We start from the raw sequence: 20,151 nt of genomic DNA on the forward strand, positions 1-20,151 counted from the left end.
TGGAGAGAGAAGAGATACAATGACAGCAGAAGATAAGCTGTAAAGCAGGTTATAATACAAACAAGGGCTGGTGAAGACTAAAACATAGCGATGAACAGAAATCCATAGACAGGAACCTCTTCAGAAGCAGAGATCGCCCGCTTCCGGCCGCGATTGACTTTTTTCATCCCCGCGAGGGGACATGAAGCTGCGGCGGCTAGGTGACCCTGGATGCCACATGCGGTTTCTGGGGCCGGCTGAAACGTCGCGGTAAATCAGGATCGGAACTCTGTATTTGCGCAATCACCGATAATCTCCGGTAACCGCACGATGTGAAACGCTCCCATTCGGTTGAATGGGAGCCTTTAGCCGACGAGTCCCGAATGCTTGGTGGTAAACGCCGCCAAGTGTCCGTGTGAACCAGCCCTTAATAAACAAAAAGGGTCAGGTCTGTTCTCCAATGGTCGAGTGGATTTTTCCTTTTGGAGTCATTCATAATATGAAGAGGTTTGTGAAAGTAAGAAGCAACATTGGCCTTAGGTAGTGGATAAACCTGTAGGCACAGTATGAAGGTAATGCTGTAAACAGTGATCTTTACCTGTACGTGGTATCTGGCTGTAAGTGTTCTAGAATATAACTTGTTGTCTTCCCCACTGGTACCGTCTGCTTGTCTCCATAGTCTATACTGTATCCAGTAATCTCTGAACCATGGTCACATGGCCTCTCCCACTGTATAGCAAGGCAGGTGGAAGGAGAGTAGGGTGCACCATCGATTTCATCTTCCTTCATTCCCCAGAGGTTTGTCACAGCGGCCGGCACAGAGGCAGGGGTCATGCACGCTACAACTTCACTGAAAAGGCCTACGCCAGCAATGTTTACAGCCTGGAATCAAGGCAAATGGAACAAGTCAAACAGAATAGCAGCAAAAATGGAAAGCATCGCGGCAGGGCTATCCAAAGCAGCCAATCAGAGTGGTCTGTTTCTTCGTTCTATGTATTCAGCTTCATGTGCAACAATGAAGTTGACCACATAAAGCAGGGGATCACATGCATGTTAAAATATAAATGTAATCTGGGCAATACTATCTGATATTTTAAACTATTACCATTGTACAGGACCACAGGGACACAGGGGCGTAGCAATAGGGGGTGCAGAGGTTGCGACCGCATCGGGGCCCTTGGGCCAGAGGGGCCCTGAAGGGCCCTCCCTCAGCTACAGTATTAGCTCTCTCTTGGTCTTCTGGTCATAATATTCACTTTTGTAGATACTTTGAATAGTGGTAATCATTAATAAACTGTTCCCCATCCTCTTCTTGCACCTCTGACACTGTAGTTGCCATTGGCAGGTTTTGGTGCGCCGTATCAATTGTTATGTATGGAGTGCATGGGGGGCCCCAATGTAAAACTTGCACCGGAGCCCACAGCTCCTTAGCTACGCGACTGCAGGGACAGGTCCTGGATGGAAGGCATATTCCCTCCTGCCTATATTGTTTGGTCCTGATTCAGTTTCTATCCAGAAATGAGTCCAGGATTTTTGGTTAGCAACCAGAGATTTCTATTTTCCAAGTAGTTTGCAGGGCTGGACTCCGGTGAGAAAAATGGAAGGAGTGGGTCTCTCACCCCACCTGGATACAGACCAGGATTTTCCTGCCTAGCAGGAAGGCAGGTGATAAGTCAGGTGCAGACCTGTCTCCAGCATGCTGGCTGTGAGTCCCAGACCCCTTGAATATCACACCATATTACAAGTAGACAGGCATTAAAGAATTATTAAAGGGGGTTGAAACATGCAAAAATAAAAAAATTGCCTAAAATAGTAAGTGCACCATATAATATATATGCACATACCTTTATTTAAAAAAAAAAAAAAGGTCCTTATATGTCCCCTAATTTGTTTTTTTACCTGGTCTGTGTGCCCTTACTGAACTGTGCAGTTCCAATGGGAATGTGGCAAGTTGTTATTTTTTATTTATTTATTTTTTTTAAGCTACAGTAATAACCTTATCTCAAAATGCAAAGAGCAACATACTATTTCAGATAAGATAAGGACGCTATGACTAGAGAGTAACTGAATCCCCACCACCCTTTGAAGCATTTACACAATTATGTACACCTGCTATCTAGGTGATGTTTGCTGTGGGAGGAACAGTAAGCTGAAAAATAAGCAGTAACTTAAAACTGAGCTAGGTTAAAAAAAAAAAACAAAAGATGTATACTGTAGATACTTGGTATTAGCACTGTTACTACCGTCCCTTTGACAATAGCTCCCAAATGATAAATGATGAACTTGCCTGAACCCTGCAGTAGTAGACAATTGCTGGAGAAAGGCCTTTCATCTCACATGTAAAGCCAGGTCCACAGTAGCAAATCTGCATACAGCCCTCCATGCCTCCCCACTCCACCCGGTACTCTGTGATTTCGGCACCGTTGTTGTGTGGCGCCTGTTTGATAAAACACATACATTATATTCGCTGAAAAAAAATTGTGAGAGTTAGTGTGGCTTGTGAATTCCTATCCAATGTATAACATTAATTATTAATGCCAGTTACGTGTCAAGAAGCAGCAAGAAGGTTGATGGGGCTCGTCTAACTCAAATTAGTGTATGGTTTGGGTACTGGTGAACACAAGGTGACAACTTGCGGGATACCATGTATGGATTGGCGACAGCGCTATAACTGATGCCAGTTATTAGCAATGTGCTGCTGATACTGTATTTGCAGTGACAGAGCTTGGATTATAGGGTGGGAATAGAGGATGTGGTAAAAGGGGGGCATTGTTTTGGGTTATTGGTTAGAGTTAGATATTCTTTAGGTGCTCAGGAATCGGGTAGGCAAGCTAAGGTTAACATGTAAGCATTAGAAGGTTACAGACAGCCAGACATCAGGAAAGGATTTGGGAGATTGGGGGGGGGGGGGGGGGGGTAAACCATGCTTGGCACAGAATCCACTGGCATCAAATCAGAATGTACCCCAAGATGCAGCCGCTATCACACACTGGCAAGCTAAAAACACATTAGAGGGGGCTGTTTCTGTTAAAGATTCTAGCATGTGTAGAGCCTCCATGATTTGTTGGCCGAGAGATGCAGAGTAGAGGACTGCATCGGGTCAGGTTGCAGGTAGCAAGGAGCGGTTATAGTTACTTGTCTGGACGGCTTGATCGCCTTCTCCTTGCCTTCAATCCCAATATCATCTTCTGTTTTTCAATCACATGATATTACGTGATCGTAACTCAGAATGATGTTAGCGTTACAGCGCTCCCCGATGGTGGGAGAGAAGTGATGGAAGAGACTGCTCCATTACCTCTCTCCCACCACCGGGCGGCGTTGCAGCGCTGACACCATCCTCTGGGTTATTACCACATGTCATACCATGTGATTGGACTGCAGTGGAGGCGAGGAAAAGCCAAACCAGCCGTCCAGACCGGTAAGTCTAACAGGTCCCTGCCGCCTGCTCTGCATTACTGTATTAGGCACCTGAAAAGTGGGTTGTGGGACGGGTTTCCAGTTCAGACACTCGCAAGGACATTGCATGGAAATTACTCAGTCCCTAGCAGAAGCGCATGCCAAATGGACTTTTTATTATAATTTTATTCTTTGTGTGTGGTAATTTAAGAGTGCTAATTTTAGTGAAAGGTTTAATGTATTTGGAACTTTATTTGTTGAAGGAAGTATTAGAGGATTGCTATTAGTAGCAGTGATTTATGTACTATCATCTGTATTGCTAAAGGCCACAGTGGGGATCAAAGAATGTAGATCCAGTGCATATAGAGTGTAAGTGCAAGCGCTGTATTGTATGGTTAGTAAACTTCTGATATAGTAAACTACTTGGCCATGTCCCTTAGAGCTTATATTAAAGGAATTCTACTGTAATCTGGATTATTTGTCAATGAAGGTTTCTCATGAATTTGGATACCAGAGATAGGATATATCTGACCTCACCTCCCAATGAATAAACGCACACGTTGCAGATTTACAGGTGATCTGAGGAGGCCGGCACTGATCTGGTGGTCCAGGTGCTGTCGTTACTTCACATTTTTCTGAAAATGGTCCAAACTTTACAAAAGAAACAAAAAACAAAAACAAACGTATCACATCATGATGTTTTTAGTCAGGAACCACTTACTGAGCTAGACAGTACCACTCTCTCCTGGTACATCTTGCCTGTGTGCGGTGTCCAATGTTAGTCTAAGTGAGTATCTCTGGTTGTTTATTAGTTTTGTTAACATCCTGATTTTTGTGATTGATAAATGGCCATGGAATTTACTATGTTGACTGTTTCCTTACTTTTAGCTCTTAGTATGGTTCATTATTTGTAAATTTAATATTATTTACTAACTATCTGGCCGCTGCAACATGGCTATATATTGCCCATTAACCCTCTGGGCGATACAATTGCATCGCCCAGGAGGGGGCGCAGCACTTTTTTTAAATTTTTTAAATTTTTTTTAAATCATGTAGCGAGCCCTGGGCTCGCTACATGATAGCCACTGCGCAGCGGCATCCCTCCACCCACTCCGATCGCCTTCGGCGATCAGAGTAAGCAGGAAATCCCGTTCAGAACGGGATTTCCTGCTGGGCTTCCCCGGTCGCCATGGCGATGGGGCGGGATGACGTCATGGACGTCGTGACGTCAGAGGGAGTCCTGATCCACCCCTCAGCAAAGTGCTAGCTGCGTGTAACAAAAAAAAATTATGCAAATCGGCCCACCAGGGCCTGAGAAATCCTCCTGCGCAATATACCCAGAGCTCAGCTCGGGATTATCGCCCAGGAGGTTAATGCATTATTTGCTAGCTACCTGACTGCTGAAGTATCCTTATGCTGGAACATTTTTTTTTTTACATTGAATGGCACATATCTTTTTATATATTATGTAATTATTTTAGGTGGTGTTTCCTGGCTTGATTTTGTCCAGATGGTACCCATCCCAATTTTTGACCTGTATATTACAGGTATTCTATTCTATACCTGTATCTCCTCCTTTCCCTTCATTCAGTGGTGAGGTGGATTTGTTTGCTCTTTTCCTTCCAATTTTCTATAGGATCTATAATTCCTACACAGTCTGGTTATTTATTTTTTTCAGGTGGCTTATGTTTATTTTTTCGATTTTCTGGCTTATCTCTCTTGGGTCTATTTTTATTTTTTTTGGTCTGCTCTCATCTTGGTATTTTTGATTATGTTACCACTGTTTAATTTTCATATTTATTTTTATGTATTTGATGCAGTTTGCTTGCTTTATTGTTAATTACTGTAATTTAATGTTGTATTTTCTATACACCATTTTAGATTACAATTGCTTGTGAAGGCCTGAAGAAGGTTACTCCAAAACAAGTAGTCGTTGCCTTTTTAAACAATTGCATATTTCAACATATGTTTTTGGTACTTGATAATGGGATGTTGTTTGCAAAGATGAATTCGCTTGAAGATTTGTGAACTCTGTTTTTACAAAATAACTTTTTGAAACATTAAAATTTAAGATCATCTTGAAACTTTTTGTCTCTTCAAAAATACTTTACTATATATCCTTGTACTTATAGGGTTATATTATTATTGGTGTTGTGGCGCACCATTGAGGATATGGTTTTTGGTCTCCTAACTTTTCCAATTACAGTCTAGTGATCCCCCAGTAAGCCCAAAGTATACCCTGGTAGTCTAGTGGTACACTCCCTCCCCCATAATCTCAAAGTATACCCCGGTAGTCTAGTGGTCCCCCCATAATCTCAAAGTATACCCTTGTCGTCCAGTGGTTCCCCGTAACCTGAAAGTTTACCTTAGGGCCCGTTCATACTGCACGCGTTTCCAGCCGCGTTTTGGAAACGCGTGCAGGTGGCCAAAACGCAAGACATCAGACATTGCATAGAGTGCAATGTCTAATGTTCACACTGCATGCGTTCCGGACCTGTGCGGTCCGGGAACGCATGCTGCACGCAGATTTTGCAAAAACGCGTGGCTGTCCCATTCACTTTTCAGTGATGGGATCAGCCACGCAACGCACACAAACGCGGATAACCATGCGTTCGTACGCGTTGCGGTCCGCACGCGTTCCGCACGCATGGCCATCCGCATTTCTGATCTGAACGGGCCCTTAGTAGTCTAGTGATCCCCCCCAATAACCCCAAAGTATACCCAGGTAGTCTATTGGTCTCCCCCCCCCCCCCAATTTTAAAGTGCCTCCTCTACCCCCAGATAATCTCAAAGTATACCCTGATAGTCTAGTGGTTCCCCCCTCCAAAATCTCAGAGTATACCATGGTAGTCTAGTTGTTCCTCCCATAACATCAAAGTTGCGCGACTCTGCTGTGGGAGGTCCGTGGCACATAGGCACCTGACATCTGTAACACCCCAAGCATAGATTCTGGGCCCAAGCCCAAAATCTTTCCCCCTAGTGACACACCTAAATAAAATGAACAACAATATTGCACAACAGTCGCCCAGTTCATATTTTCATTCAATGCGGTCATCAAGCTAAATAGACTGTATACTACTTTTAGGTCACTCATTCCATTGATAGTGGTGCTGAAGGAACCAATGATCCACTGTCTTGGAACTGGTATGCAGCTCGCAAGTCAGACAGCAGGTGCCACCAACACACAGCTATTCAGCCTAATGATGTATTGCATTTACATGAAACAATGTCCCGTCATACTTTATATGGCAGCAGAAGTACAGTTCCTTACCCCAGCTTTGTTAGCTGCCCGTATCCTGTAGCTGTACACTTTGCCTGGAAGCAGACCACACACAGTGTGCTCCAATTCACTTCCCTGGTACACTTCTCTCTGGTCACCTTCACATGTACACATCTCCAGGCTATAGCAAGTGACAGGAGAGCCACCATCTACCACAGGCGGTGCTGTGAATGAGCAGAAAATGTGTAAGCTTGGAACAGCAGACGGTTAATTATAGTTTCATAGACACTGGTCAAAACAATTGCACCTCGGTCTGATGCAAATTTTACATAAATCACATGAAGATGTCTATCAGTACAGCTAGGTATACATGTTTTAGATGTGGCAAATAATATGTACCTGACATTGATAACCTACAGTAAGTACCTGGTCACAGTATTGATATTGATAATCTACAGTAAGTACCTGGTCACAGTACCCCCATTGGATATTACATTCCATTTGGGCAGAATGTCCCTCTTCCTTTATAGTGAGCCTGCAGAACAAAGCTATAAAACATGCGTAGGGCGGAGCCAGTACGTGTTACGTTGCCTACCCGGAACTAGGTCGCGGTAAGCACAGGTAGATTCCCTGGAAGCGGGGAGCAGCCAAGTGAGTGGGACGCCGCTAGCAATGAGGCTACAGTCTTCCAGGGCACTGGAAGCATCTCTTATGATACGCTAAGATTTAATTGGGAGCTTGTAAGTAGTTAGCATGCACGGAAGCGTGGACGGAAATGTTTTATAAAACAGATTGTGCTATGGTGGTTTTTAGTGAGTAATAAAAGTACTTTTTTAAGTGGAATACAAAGTTTTTGTGGATCACTGAAGAGCCAGGTGGCACACAAGATATATATACCTGAGGCCCACCTGTACAGCGAGGTGGCATCCATCTGGTGAGCCTTGATGCATGTGTGATAAGGGGAAGCTCATGATTTGAAGCACAGAGCACTTTTATCACTGAAAATTGTCAACTAATTATGTATTGAGTAAAATAGTATCAAGCTATGTGAAGAACCATTTGTTTGCAGGTCAAGAGACTGACAGGAGATGCGCAGTGGACTTCATGCATAGTTTTTTGGTTGGATAACACCACAGCTATCCCAGACCAGCAACATATTGACTTTGTGGTGGTTCAAACATATTAGCTAAAACCGTTGGTTTGGTATATCTATACATTGTGGACTGGTTAGTTGAAGGGAGGCGCAGCACTTATTAGAAAATAAATGCTTATCTATAGAAAGAGCTTTCCAAACCAGATATTTCGCTGTCAGGCTATGCTGAAATATATTACCCCAAACAGTCAATTACCCCAAAATTCTGCACCACAGACAAAATTACACACGGTGCCTTGGAACGTGGTACTTTCTGCCAGGAGAGAAACCTGGTTCCAAGATTATGGAAGGGATTAAAAAGTAAACACATGTTAATACTGCAGGTCAATGGATAAAATGGAGCCTTACCCCATCGCAATTGCGCTTCTCTTGGCCGCGGTTTGCCTTGGAGTCTGGGCGGCTGGCAAGGACCAGGGAAGACGGCTGGGGTTTGCACTACTAGAGTGTCAGAAAACTGGAGAAAACCAGAAACAGATTTACTGTACAGGAGAATAGGCAACAAGGAATCATCAGTAAAGCGCTTTTCTCCCTGAGGACCCAACGCGCATAAGCTTGTCTCAGATCAGTACACAGTGATGTGTACAGGGGGGAAAAAAAAGTTATGTGATCATAAATGCCAGACCAAACAGGTGACTTTTCAGTTTTGATTTAAACGTGTCCAGGGTTGGAGCGGTCTTGATATGTTGTGGTGAAAAATTCCAAAGGGTAGGGGCGGCATGACAGAAAGCTCTGGCTCCAAAGGTTTTTAGTTGGTCTACGGGGGTAGTCAAGTTATTGGATGCTTTTGATTTGAGGTTGTGGAAAGTGTGGTGAAGTTGTTACTCTACATACATGAATAATCTTTCAAAGCAAATATGCTGTATCTTGTTTTTACGATTTTTGAATATACAGTATCCCACATGAGTACACCTCTCACATTTTTCTAAATATTTTAGGACATGTTTTCATGTGATGACACTGAAGATATGACACTTTGATACAATGTAAAATTGTCAGTGTACAGATGCTGTAATGTCAGTGACAGCAGAAATGAAGATATCGAGCCTCTAGGCAATGTCTCACCTACTCACAAAAAGAAAGCAATCCAGCTCATGTGCCTATATGCACACTTAGTTTAACCGCTTCCGGACTAGACTAGTTGGATTATATGCCCGGTTTAGGTCCGCTTTTCCCTGCCAGGGCGTAGATTTTAAATTCCGCGTTTGCTCACACATGCCAGTCCCATTGTCTGCTCTATACCGCAACGCTGTAACCTGCATGCTCAGTTTCTCAGTCAGGAGCCAATGAAATTGGCTTCTGCCACCGTGATCACTGTGAGCCAATCACAGTGATCACTGCTCGTTTTGCTGAAAAAAAGTTTCTGGTCCATAAGAGGCCAGAGCATGCGGGTCTGGAAGTGGTTAAGTACACCTGGTCAGAATACTGGCTAAATTGCCAGGAAACCATAGTGCCTAATATACCAATCAGTAATCAATCAGGAGGGATTGCCTAGTCAACATACCAATGTGTACAGTGCCTCGTGTCAGACCATTTGTTTGTGGCAAGTTATGGAGGGGTTCCTGCATCTCGCACAAATCAGTTAATCTATTTGAATAACCACACAGCTTGACATATGAAATGGCGCCCATTATGAGTACAATTCCTTGGCCAGGTGAGCGTTTCTGATCGCCATGGTAAATGATCGCTGGTGCCCATTAACAGCCAAATTCCCGCTTACCAATCCGATCAGATCGATGGGATGGATTCCTTAAATTTGATTGAAGTGGTCATGATTGATCGGCCCCAGAACTGTACTGTTAATGAGCACCTTAGACTGATCAATATTTACCAGCACATCCAATCATTTCACAACCAATAAAATTATATTGTATTGGTTGTTTACAAAAAGTTGGCAGATAATTTCACTTCCAATCAACAGACAATTAGAAGTAAATATTGTAGAGTGTATGCCAGCACTTATGTCTGGTGCACAGGAAGCAATTACCTATCAGATCCACGGCTGAATTGATAATTTCCAACATATTTGCTCCCGAGTGAGAACGGGATGGATTTTGCACAGTACTGATCTGAAAATCAATTCTGTTCTTTATTGGGAGCAGAACGGACTTGCCAGGCTAGAAGCCTAAACAACCCTAACCATGCCAAAACTATGCAATGGGGAGAAAATGAAATTGTCGCGCATCTAACCAAGATGCACCTGATAGACACTCACTGCACAGGGCTAATAAGCCTCAAAAAGGCACTAGTGTGCTCGTTGCAGTGGAACAGGTGCATTAAGAACTAATGCATCTCAAAATACAAACAATGGAAGCAAATCCATGTGTTACACATTATCCGGGGACCTTACCCTTCTCTTATTGAGAGAGACATCTGTTCCACGCTGCAGAGCATGTTAGCAGGGACGGCTCATGCAGCCTTCTCTCGGGTTAGGGTGGGGACCCTGAGAGAAGGCTGCGCGATCCGTCCCTGCTAACATGCTTTGTAGCTTGGAACCGATGTCTCTCTCAATAAGAGAAGGGTAAGGTCCCCGGATAATGTGTAACGCATGGATTTGCTTCCATTGTTTGTATTGTGAGATGCATTAGTTCTTAAAGAGAACCAGAGACAAAGCACCCTCATGTATTTTATTACATTTATCAGTGGGAACATGACAGTAAACACGTAGCCTGCTTTTAGTTTTATTCTTCTCAGTCTAATCTATCTGTTATCAACTGTGATAAGAATCCACCGACTGATTCAGTCTATGTTTGACCTAGAATCATTATAGCTGAGTCACTCTTCTGTGGAGTCTTTTCAAGCCCAAGCCTGCCCCCTCCTGGCTCAGATTTCATACTCAGAGCTGTTGACATAGGAGGGGCTGCTGCTGCTGCAGAGAAAGAAGCTCTGACACACACAAGTGTATCTGTGTGCAGTGTGCAGCTAGCCATCTACTGTATGCATTTTCATTTGTATGAGAGACACTTCCTACAGGCAGCCACACAGCATACCAGAATAATAGTTGAAAGCAGACAGATGAAAGGCTGCAGCAGCCCTGCGTGTTCATAGTCTCAGAGGCTAGACAGCACATCCAGAACAACTCATAAACTGGAAGCAGAAATGGTATGAGCCGGCGGCCATATTGGATATTTCCTGGAGCAATAATGGATAAAAAACACTCAAAAAGGCACACCAGAGTGGTGAAATGATCAGGTAGAGCATTTATTCTTTACAAGCTATCAACTGATATGTTTATTTTGTGTGAATCATTCATCTCTGGCTCCCTTTAATGCACCTGTTCCACTGCAACGAACACAGTTGTGCCTTTTTGAGGCTTATTAGCCCTATGCAGTGAGTGTCTATCAGGTGCATCTTGGTTAGATGCGCGGCCATTTCATTTTCTCCCCTATTGCACCATGCCAAAACTATGTATTCTTGATATTGCATGCTTTATTTCAACAAGTTGTTACATAGTGGTGTTTTAAATACACTTGGTGCTTTTTTGATAATTCTAACATGCCAAAACTATGCCCTCAGAAATGGTATACAGAACGTTACATGGATGGATGTGGTACTCGTGTCTCTCTGCCACTTCAGGAAACGGTTATTACCTGGCTCTGTCCGCCTTCACTGATGCAGTAAACATGAACCCGATAGGAAGAGCCTGGGTTTAAGTGGTCACACAGATGCTCCTTCGCTGTCCCGCTGTACACCGTGTCCCACTCGCTTCCTGAAAGATTACATTGAACTGTGTCAATTGTTTTACATGTCCCTGTTCTCTCCTTCCAAACATCAAAGAAGGTTTTCTAAGAATTACTTTAAAATACTGCAAAATGGCAGAACTTCCTGGAACCAAATCATTAGCTTAAGTTCATTGATTGCCGCTAAATGAGTAAATTAAATGAAACTACACGACATGCACTTGACACATGGATAAATTCAACCAATATGTAAAAGTAGGTGGACTGTCTATCGGCTGTATCTACAATCATGTCATCCAGTTTCCTTAGACTTAACCCAATCAATGTAGCAAACACCCCAATGTCCTCAACTTGTAAAGCTCACTGTCTGGGGCTAATTCTGGACTCTGAGCTCTCATGAAGACCACATAGTAACATTAACTACCTCCTGTTACTTCCATCTCAAAAACGTTTCCAGAATTCACCACTTCCTTTTACAAGAGGCAACCTATATGCTTTTATATGTTCTAATAATATCCTGTCTTGACTACTCTAACATCCTACTCTGTGGTCTACTAAAAAGCAGACTGGCACTTCTCCAGTCCATGATAAACTCTGCTCCCTGTCTCATTCACCTCTCCTCCCGCTCCTCTAAGTGAGCACCTTTCTGGCAATTTCTCCACTGGTTACCAATTACCCAAATGATCCAGTTTAAACTCCTCATGCTATCATACAAAGTTCTTCACAACTTGTCACCTCCATACATTTCCTCAATCACCAGATACCATCCCGCTCGGAACCTTCGCTCCTCCCAGGAGACCCCTTTTGCCCTAGCTTAGTCACCCTCTTCTCACTCCGCATCCAGGACTTCTGGAAACCTTCAAACGTACTCTCAAAAACACAACTTTTCAGATAAGCCTATAATTTGTTGTAGGCCCCAATGGAGGCTCACTGCTTCATCCACTAACTCCTGTGTTTACCACACTACCCTGTAGATTTTAAGCTTGCAAGGGCAGGGACCCCCTCCGATTGTTTCTTATTTTGCTGTAGCTTATCATATGAATGTGTATCAAAATTTGTGACCTCAAACCACACATCAACTATGTGTGTATGTATATGTACTGGTATTGCTGGATGTCATGATCGTACAGTGTCTTGAACTTCTCATGTATCTATGCCCCTCAATATTTGTTTTATACTATGTAAAGCGCTACGGAAGATGTTAGCGCTATATAGATAATAATAATAAATAACACACGCATAAGCAATTTCACTCACTGATGTTCACCTGCCAAGCGGCGGAAGCCCCAGGATCGCCTAACGCCGATCGGCGTAAAGACCTTGGGGCTCGCAGTGCAGGAGATCGCGCGCAGGCCTGCGCGCACATCTCCTGTTCGGGGGTGGAGCTCCGCCCCTCCTTCAGTCTCCGAGCGGCCATTGCCGCTCGGGAGACTGTTAGAAGGCGAAACCGCCATCTGATTACATTGTACAGCGCTGTGATCTGCAGCAGCACTGTACTGGGGACAGGGGGGCAAGAGAGCGATGGCTCTTAAAGGCAGAAGCCTATGACAGCCAATCACCATGATTGGCCGGCGGGAGGGAAGATATTTAAAGAAACACACCTTTTTTTTATTAAAAAACAATGATCATAATATTTGAACAAAACAAAAAAAAAAACATGGGGAGAGCAATCAGACCCCACCAACAGAGATCTCTGTTTGTGGGAAGAAAAGGGGGGAGGGGGGGGGATCACTTGTGTGCTGAGTTGTGCGGCTCTGCAGCTTGGCCTTAAAGCTGCAGTGGCCTATTTTACTAAATATGGCCTGGTCACTAGGGGGAGTTTAGCACTGTGGTCCTCAAGAGGTTAAGAAACTTCTGCTCATTTCCTGTCCCAAGGACAGGGTCACAGAAAACAGGTGGAGGAAGTGGTAAAATTGGTCAAGCAAAAGTAAGTGTGTGTAAGTGTGTGTGTGTGTAAGTGTGTGTGTGTGTAAGTGTGTGTGTGTGTAAGTGTGTGTAAGTGTGTGTGTGTGTGTGTGTGTAAGTGTGTGTGTGTGTGTGTGTAAGTGTGTGTGTGTGTGTGTGTGTGTGTGTGTGTGTAAGTGTGTGTGTGTGTGTGTGTGTGTGTGTGTGTGTGTGTGTGTGTGTGTGTGTAAGTGTGTGTGTAAGTGTGTGTGTGTGTGTGTGTGTGTGTGTGTGTAAGTGTGTGTGTGTGTGTAAGTGTGTGTGTGTGTGTGTAAGTGTGTGTGTGTGTGTGTAAGTGTGTGTGTGTGTGTAAGTGTGTGTGTAAGTGTGTGTGTGTGTGTAAGTGTGTGTGTGTGTGTGTAAGTGTGTGTGTGTGTGTAAGTGTGTGTGTGTGTGTAAGTGTAAGTGTGTGTGTGTGTGTGTGTGTAAGTGTGTGTGTGTGTAAGTGTAAGTGTGTGTGTGTGTGTGTGTGTGTGTTTGTGTGTGTGTGTGTTTGTGTGTGTGTGTGTTCTCTACCCAGTTCTCACACTGCTGACAAGTTCACACAGAACAGAAAGGAAAAGAAAATCTCTCCAGCATGGATACAAAAGATAGCTAACAGAGGTTCTAGGCATAAACAAAAAGAAAATAAGTGTTCTAAGCAGAGCCCTGTTTCTTGCAAAATCTTAAAGGTTTATGTGGGAACAGGAGGAGGGGGGGGGGGTTGGGGGCAATATAGCCATTTTGTACAGCGGATTGTGCTGCACAGGTAAAATCCATGCATTCATTGTTCATTCTAAAGCAAAGTATATCTTCAAGGAAAAATGCATTTCAAAATAAAGTAATGGAAAGAACATGACTGTTTGTAAGTAGAATATTTGCCCTACCCATTCTGTCTTTCAAACCTCCCTGCTGATCCTGATCGTGTGCTTCTCTGACCAACATCCAACAGTAAAAGCTCATTTTACTTTCACTTCAATTGACTTCCCAGGAGGTATGATTACTTCCGGATTTTAGGGTCTAAAAGAGGTTTACTTTTTTCACAAGCTTTTAAATAGATCAGTGGGAGCCCTGCACATTAATCATTTCCTCTGGATCCAGCCTGCAATCTGCCCTTAGTCAAAGTTTAAAGTTAACCTGTTAAGGAGGAGGCTTATATGTAGGCGGGAGGGGACAAAGCTCCACCCCATACCTCATACAGCCAGCTCCTTAAAGGAACAGTAAATCCCCTCCCGCCTACATATAAGCCTCCTCCGTAACAGGTTCACTTTAAACTATGACTAAGGGTAGATTGCAGGCCCGATACGCGTCAGTTGATCATGTGGCTTTATTGCCCTGTGTTATGGAATTTTGAATAAATCTATCAGCCTTTTTCATCAACCTGGTCTGGTTTGCGGATCCCTCCCTGTTTGCACTGTACATACACAAGTCTATCTCGTCATGTCACATGTCACCTGTAGTATCCTTTAAATTTGTGGCCTAAACACCAAAAGAGTTCTCAAAGTAATTACCATTGCGATCTTCAGACATCTCCACAACATATTTGGTAACTGGTGATCCTCCATCATCTTTTGGTGGATCTAAAAAAAATAAAAGAAAACCGTAAATATAATTGTTGTAGAAGTTTACAAATGTTTTCAAGGGAACACACTTACTTCCTTTACAAATTCTTCAGAAATCAGAATACTGGTAAGCAGCAATATAAATGTATTACGGGGATAATGGGTAATCCAGAAAGTAACAGCCGTTTGCTTTTAAACATGAGCAGTTTAAAAAAATAAAAAATCCTCTTCAGCTTTTCCTAGCTCCTGGCGAAGGCTCCAGCATATACTACCACCTGTCCTTATGCCCACCACTCCCCCGTTCTCCTCTCTGCCCCCCGTAGCTCACCTAAAAGCCCTCCGGGCTGGGCTGCTCGCGTCCTACTGTGCGCGCCTGTGGCCGGGAGCACACCGCGCATGCGTATGATGTCATGTTCATGACGCAGTGACGTCATACGCATGCCCTCCCGGCCATGGGCGTGTACTGTAGAACGCACGCAGCCCAACCGGCAGTAAGTCTTGACCCAACCAACCCGAAGAGGATCCCGGGGGGCTTTTAGATGAGCTATGGGAAACAGACAGGAGAATGGGGGGGGGGGGGGAAGCGGTGGGCATAAGGACAGGTAGTAGTATATGCTTGCTCCTCCCTTTTCTCCAAAGTTTTTGGGCTCTGGTATCATTTAATTTGCATCCATCTGGTTAACCTCTCTCCCTGTGCCGCTTGTCACGTGACTAAAGAATGCTAGTAACTAAGCCCTTCCTCATTCCCCCGCAATTCCTGAAACTCAAAGGTGAGAAGTGTGATGCTACTACAAAAAAGATTGAAAACCTTGTAAAAAGATATTATTAATGCTTAAATCGAGTAAGGCCTCGTTCACATTACATGCGTTGTTGCCCGTATTTTGGCAACGTGTGCGGGAGGCAAACCCGCATATCAGAAGTGCATAGACTGCACTGTCTGATGTTCACACTGCATGCGTTGCGGAGCAGTGCGGTCCACGAACGCATGCTGTGCGCATTTTTTGCCCAAACACATGGCTGTCCCATTCATTACAGTGAATGGGAATCAGCCACGCAAAGTATCCGTTCCGATTGCACAGCCATCTCAGTTTGATAATGTGAACAAGGCCTAAGTGATTGTGTGGAGAAATAATCAGTAGGCACAGCATGTCTAAAATAATATAAATGTTTCCTCAATGGTTTAAATGAAAACGGCGGTTAGGGTCCTTCCAGGCTGAATACGCTTTGATTAAATAATCCAAGCGCATGTGGGTTGCCAATTGCACCATCATCTTCAAAGTAATAGCGGTGCCCTATACAGAGTGGTGCAATGAGTTTTACACGTAAATGCAAAAATTAGGGCTCCAAGTAATAACTGGTAGTGGTATATCTACTATTGGAGAGTGGCTATGCTGATAGTAAAATATCCATAAAATTGACCAATATTTTAGTATCGCTAAACCCAAGCCTATTCTCACACGAGCCCTCCCTCTACTGACGCCTAACCCTTTATAACTTCAACAAATAATGTTAAATATGGCTGAAAACATCCAGCCCAACTGTACATTTATATGTATTTTGAATTTAAAATGTTTTCACGATAGTGGTCCTTTCATGCTGAATTGAATCGGTATGCAGTGTGTGGGCAAGCAATACATTGCTCTGATCAGATTCAATCAGATTCAAGCAGAGAAGGATCTATCTAATGGTCAATCTGGCCATACCTCAAGTGACATATGCCCACCCTAAAGGACGCCTGAAGTGAGAAGGATAAGGAGGCTTCCATATTTATTCCCTTCCCAGCCTCTATTTACTGCTTGCTTAAGGTTCCCGTTAAGAATCTCACACAGATACAACTGGAGACCCCAAAACGAGCTCTGAATGAAGTCCATACTTCCTGTAGTGAACCACTCTGTAAACATGTGAACTAATTCAACATATATAATGTGTAGAAATCAACTTTTAGGCCTCTTCTAAACTGCGGTTTCTACTGTATGTAAAACACACTTGTATGCAACTGTTTGCAATGAGTCTCCGCGATGTTACATAAAAACCACACAAGCTGGAAGCACTTACCCCAAACAATGCGGAAACTCTGAGCATGGACCTTTCCTTTGAGGGAAAGCTTTGACGGTGGTCCTGGCCTGTCCGGACAGGTCACAAAGTCTACAGCCTCACTTGGACCACTTTTCCCTTCTGAGTTGTATGCAACTACCTAAAACAACATGTAATGATCAAACATAAGAAAGGATTCTAGAAGCTAGAATACAGCATGAAAATGCTCCAACATCACAAGATATATACCGTAAATTGAATTTACTGGTACCTCACGTAAAGAGGAGAGAAAGGAATATGAAATGCCTTTTACAGTATGTTCCAACTGCTTCCATTTCTTAAAGAAAATCTGAACTGATAATTAAAAGTCAAAATAAGCATACAAAAGTCATACTTACCTTCCATGTAGTCTACTCCTCAGTGTCTTTCTTCTGTCCCGCGTCCTGTTTGTTCACTGTTATCAAGGGAATTTTCCGTCCTCCATTTTGAAAATGGCCATTACCCATAACAGCTTTCTGGTCAGCACACAGTTAAACTGTAACATCGCCCACTTGAGCCATAGGGAAACATGGACATTACCTGGTACTTCAGTTTTCCTCTCAGCTATAACTGACAGCAACTGAAATTTTACTGACAGCAACTGATATATTTCAGATCTGACAAAATATTGTCAGAACTGGAAGGGATTATTGTCAGAAGAAAATGGTGATCTTCTGAGAGGAACTGATGGCAAGGTAACTATGGAATGCTCATTTGAAGTTACCTCATGTGTTTATTTTAAATATTTTTACTCAGTACAGGTTCTCTTTAAGCCTCATACAGGAACGAGGAATGTTGCCCAGTGGGGATCAGTACCCCTGCAGGCTAGCAACTTGTTCTGTTGCTATGCACAGAGGGGCGCGGGTGCGATGTCATGCAGGAGCCAGGTGAGTGAGGAGAATAATGCTCTTGGCAGTCATTGAGTGGCAGTCACTGAATGATTGCTGGCCGGGTGGTCAGAGGCTGCCACAGACGCTTCATCTACCTTGTGTGTGGAGCTTTACCCATAGAGGATTCTTACTGCATGATTTTCAGCCTATACAGGCGTTACCATTTTGCTTGTGAAGTCAGTTTGGTAAGATACTGCCCATTACTTCTCCCTCTTTGTGCTGTGATCACAACATGTTATCTGAAGTGTTTGTTAAGCTGAGTATAATAAGCAGACATCTGTTGCCTGTTGTATAGGTGTAACCTTTCATATTGCTCTTCAGTGAAGAGGTGTTGACTGATTGCTAACGAATTTCCCTCAGCAGATTGCAAGTGGTCAACTCCTGCTTCTCTTCACCAAACCTGGAACAATACATGCCTTACTCGAATGAGCGATAAAGAACCAGGTCTCTAAAGGAATAACTGGGAAACTAACTCAGAGTCATCATATAGCTTGTTTCAGGTGACAGGTCTACATATTTACAAAGCATTAAACGACTACCATCACAAAACAAATGTAACATTTAAAGAGAGGCTGAAGCCAAAAAAAAACCAAAACCTATTTTTACTGGCCACTTATCTTCATAAGTAAGATCATAGCTGAAATGCTGCATTCCTGCGGCAGAACAATGTCCTTATACCCCCCCTCCCCCCCCCCAAATCCCATCCCCAGGGCAAAATTTGGGGATCGGTTCCTGGTAGAGGCAGAGCTTTGCGCAGTAGCTCTGCCCCTGCTGGAATCAATCTCCGCCTCTCCCCGCCCCTCTCAGTCTTCTTTCACTAAGAGGGGCGGGGAGAGGCAGAGATCAGCGGAGATTTATGCGTGCAGAGGAAGAGCTACAGCACAAAGCTCTGCCTCCCCCGGGCAGCAAAATTCACGACCAGGAAAGTCATGGAATTTTGCCCCGGGATTTGGGGGGTATAAAGACATCGTTCTGCAGCGGGAATGTGGCGTTTCAGCTATGATCTTATTGATGAAGATAAAGGACCAGTAAAAATTATTTTTATAGCTTCAGACTCTCTTTAAAATACAATATATATATATATATATATATATATATATATATATATATATATATATATATATATATATATATATATTTAATGTCTCATTTCTTCCAAAGTAAAATGCACTATAAATTACTGTTTCCCCCCTATGTCACTGCCATGTACAGTAGGCAGTAAAAAGCTGACAGATCTTGGGCTGGCCCATCTCCTCATAGGGGATTCTCAGGATTACCTTTACAAAAGCACTCCATGGACAGGATCTATACAAAGATGTCAGCCTGCTTCTCTACTTCCTGCACTCTATTCTGACAGTAGGACTGCAGTTCAGTAAGTGCTTTTGTAAAAATGAAATAACTGAGAATCTCACATGAGAAGGTGGACTAGTCCAAAACCTGACAGACCTGTCAGATTTTCACTGTCTACTATAAGTGACAGCAACATAGAGAAAAAGTAATTTTAGTGCATTTTACTTTGTGAGAAGTGTACAGTTATATGTGAGTATTTTACATTTTTCTGCAATAGTTCTACTTTAAGCAAGGACACACACTTATTAAATGTAGTAAATGCCACATTGACTGATTCGGTATTATTATAGAAGACTTCAGCAGAGATGTGATCTAATATAGCTCTCCCTGCCACAGCTGCAAGCTTTGTACTGCTCTCTGCTGCTCTTGCCCATAGCACCCTCCCTCATCCCCATGAAACGCCCTATACAATTGCTCAAGGAACAGCTTTCTCAATGTTCTATGGACAGGGGCCTTTAAAAATAAATAAATAAAATTACAAAAAACAGATTTTCATTACATTCAATGTTTCTATCATTTTTACCCCAGCCCAGTGGATTGCCACCAGATTGACCAACAGATACAACAACAACAACAACAACAAATAACATTTGTAAAGCGCTTTTCTCCCGTGGGACTCAAAGCGCATAAGCATGGCTCAGACCATCGTGGTACAGAGGAAGAAATTTTATAAATCTGGAAATGCCAGGCTAAACAGGTGGCTTTTCAGTCTGGATTTGAATAGCTCCAGGGATGGTGCTGTCTTTACTGGGTGTGGTAGGGAGTTCCAGAGAGTAGGGGCAGCATGGCAGAAGGCTCTATCTCCAGATTTTTTGAGGTGCACTCTGGGAGTGACCAAGTTTATAGAACTTGCTGATCTGAGGTTGTGAGAGGTGTGGTGCAGCTTCAGCAAGTCCTTCATGTATCCAGGGCCTAGACTGTGCAGGGA

The 20,151-nt window shown here is 43.4% G+C and overlaps 2 protein-coding genes across 7 annotated transcripts in view; one reads left to right on the forward strand and one right to left on the reverse strand.

The window, feature by feature from the left end:
- Positions 1–5,373, forward strand: part of LOC137545726 (uncharacterized) — a 91,097-nt gene extending 85,724 nt beyond the window's left edge. Inside the window, exon 4 of the mRNA XM_068267270.1 lies at positions 5,257–5,373. Within this exon, the coding sequence (XP_068123371.1) occupies positions 5,257–5,281 (25 nt within the window). The 3' untranslated portion in view covers positions 5,282–5,373. The remainder of the gene's footprint in view (positions 1–5,256) is intronic.
- FNDC3A (fibronectin type III domain containing 3A) overlaps positions 1–20,151 on the reverse strand; it is a 292,007-nt gene that overhangs the window by 15,227 nt on the left and 256,629 nt on the right. For 3 of the 6 annotated variants that reach the window (XM_068267261.1, XM_068267265.1, XM_068267264.1), the window contains 8 exons: positions 16,966–17,104; positions 14,860–14,928; positions 11,336–11,454; positions 8,097–8,202; positions 6,647–6,819; positions 3,913–4,026; positions 2,267–2,416; positions 578–861 (listed from right to left, as the gene is read on the reverse strand). In XM_068267261.1, the coding sequence (XP_068123362.1) occupies positions 578–861; positions 2,267–2,416; positions 3,913–4,026; positions 6,647–6,819; positions 8,097–8,202; positions 11,336–11,454; positions 14,860–14,928; positions 16,966–17,104 (1,154 nt within the window). The remainder of the gene's footprint in view (positions 1–577; positions 862–2,266; positions 2,417–3,912; positions 4,027–6,646; positions 6,820–8,096; positions 8,203–11,335; positions 11,455–14,859; positions 14,929–16,965; positions 17,105–20,151) is intronic. The other 3 variants (XM_068267260.1, XM_068267262.1, XM_068267263.1) reach the window with 1 other exon arrangement.

The sequence above is a fragment of the Hyperolius riggenbachi genome, chromosome 2 (assembly GCF_040937935.1).
Source record: "Hyperolius riggenbachi isolate aHypRig1 chromosome 2, aHypRig1.pri, whole genome shotgun sequence".
Taxonomy (NCBI): domain Eukaryota; kingdom Metazoa; phylum Chordata; class Amphibia; order Anura; family Hyperoliidae; genus Hyperolius; species Hyperolius riggenbachi.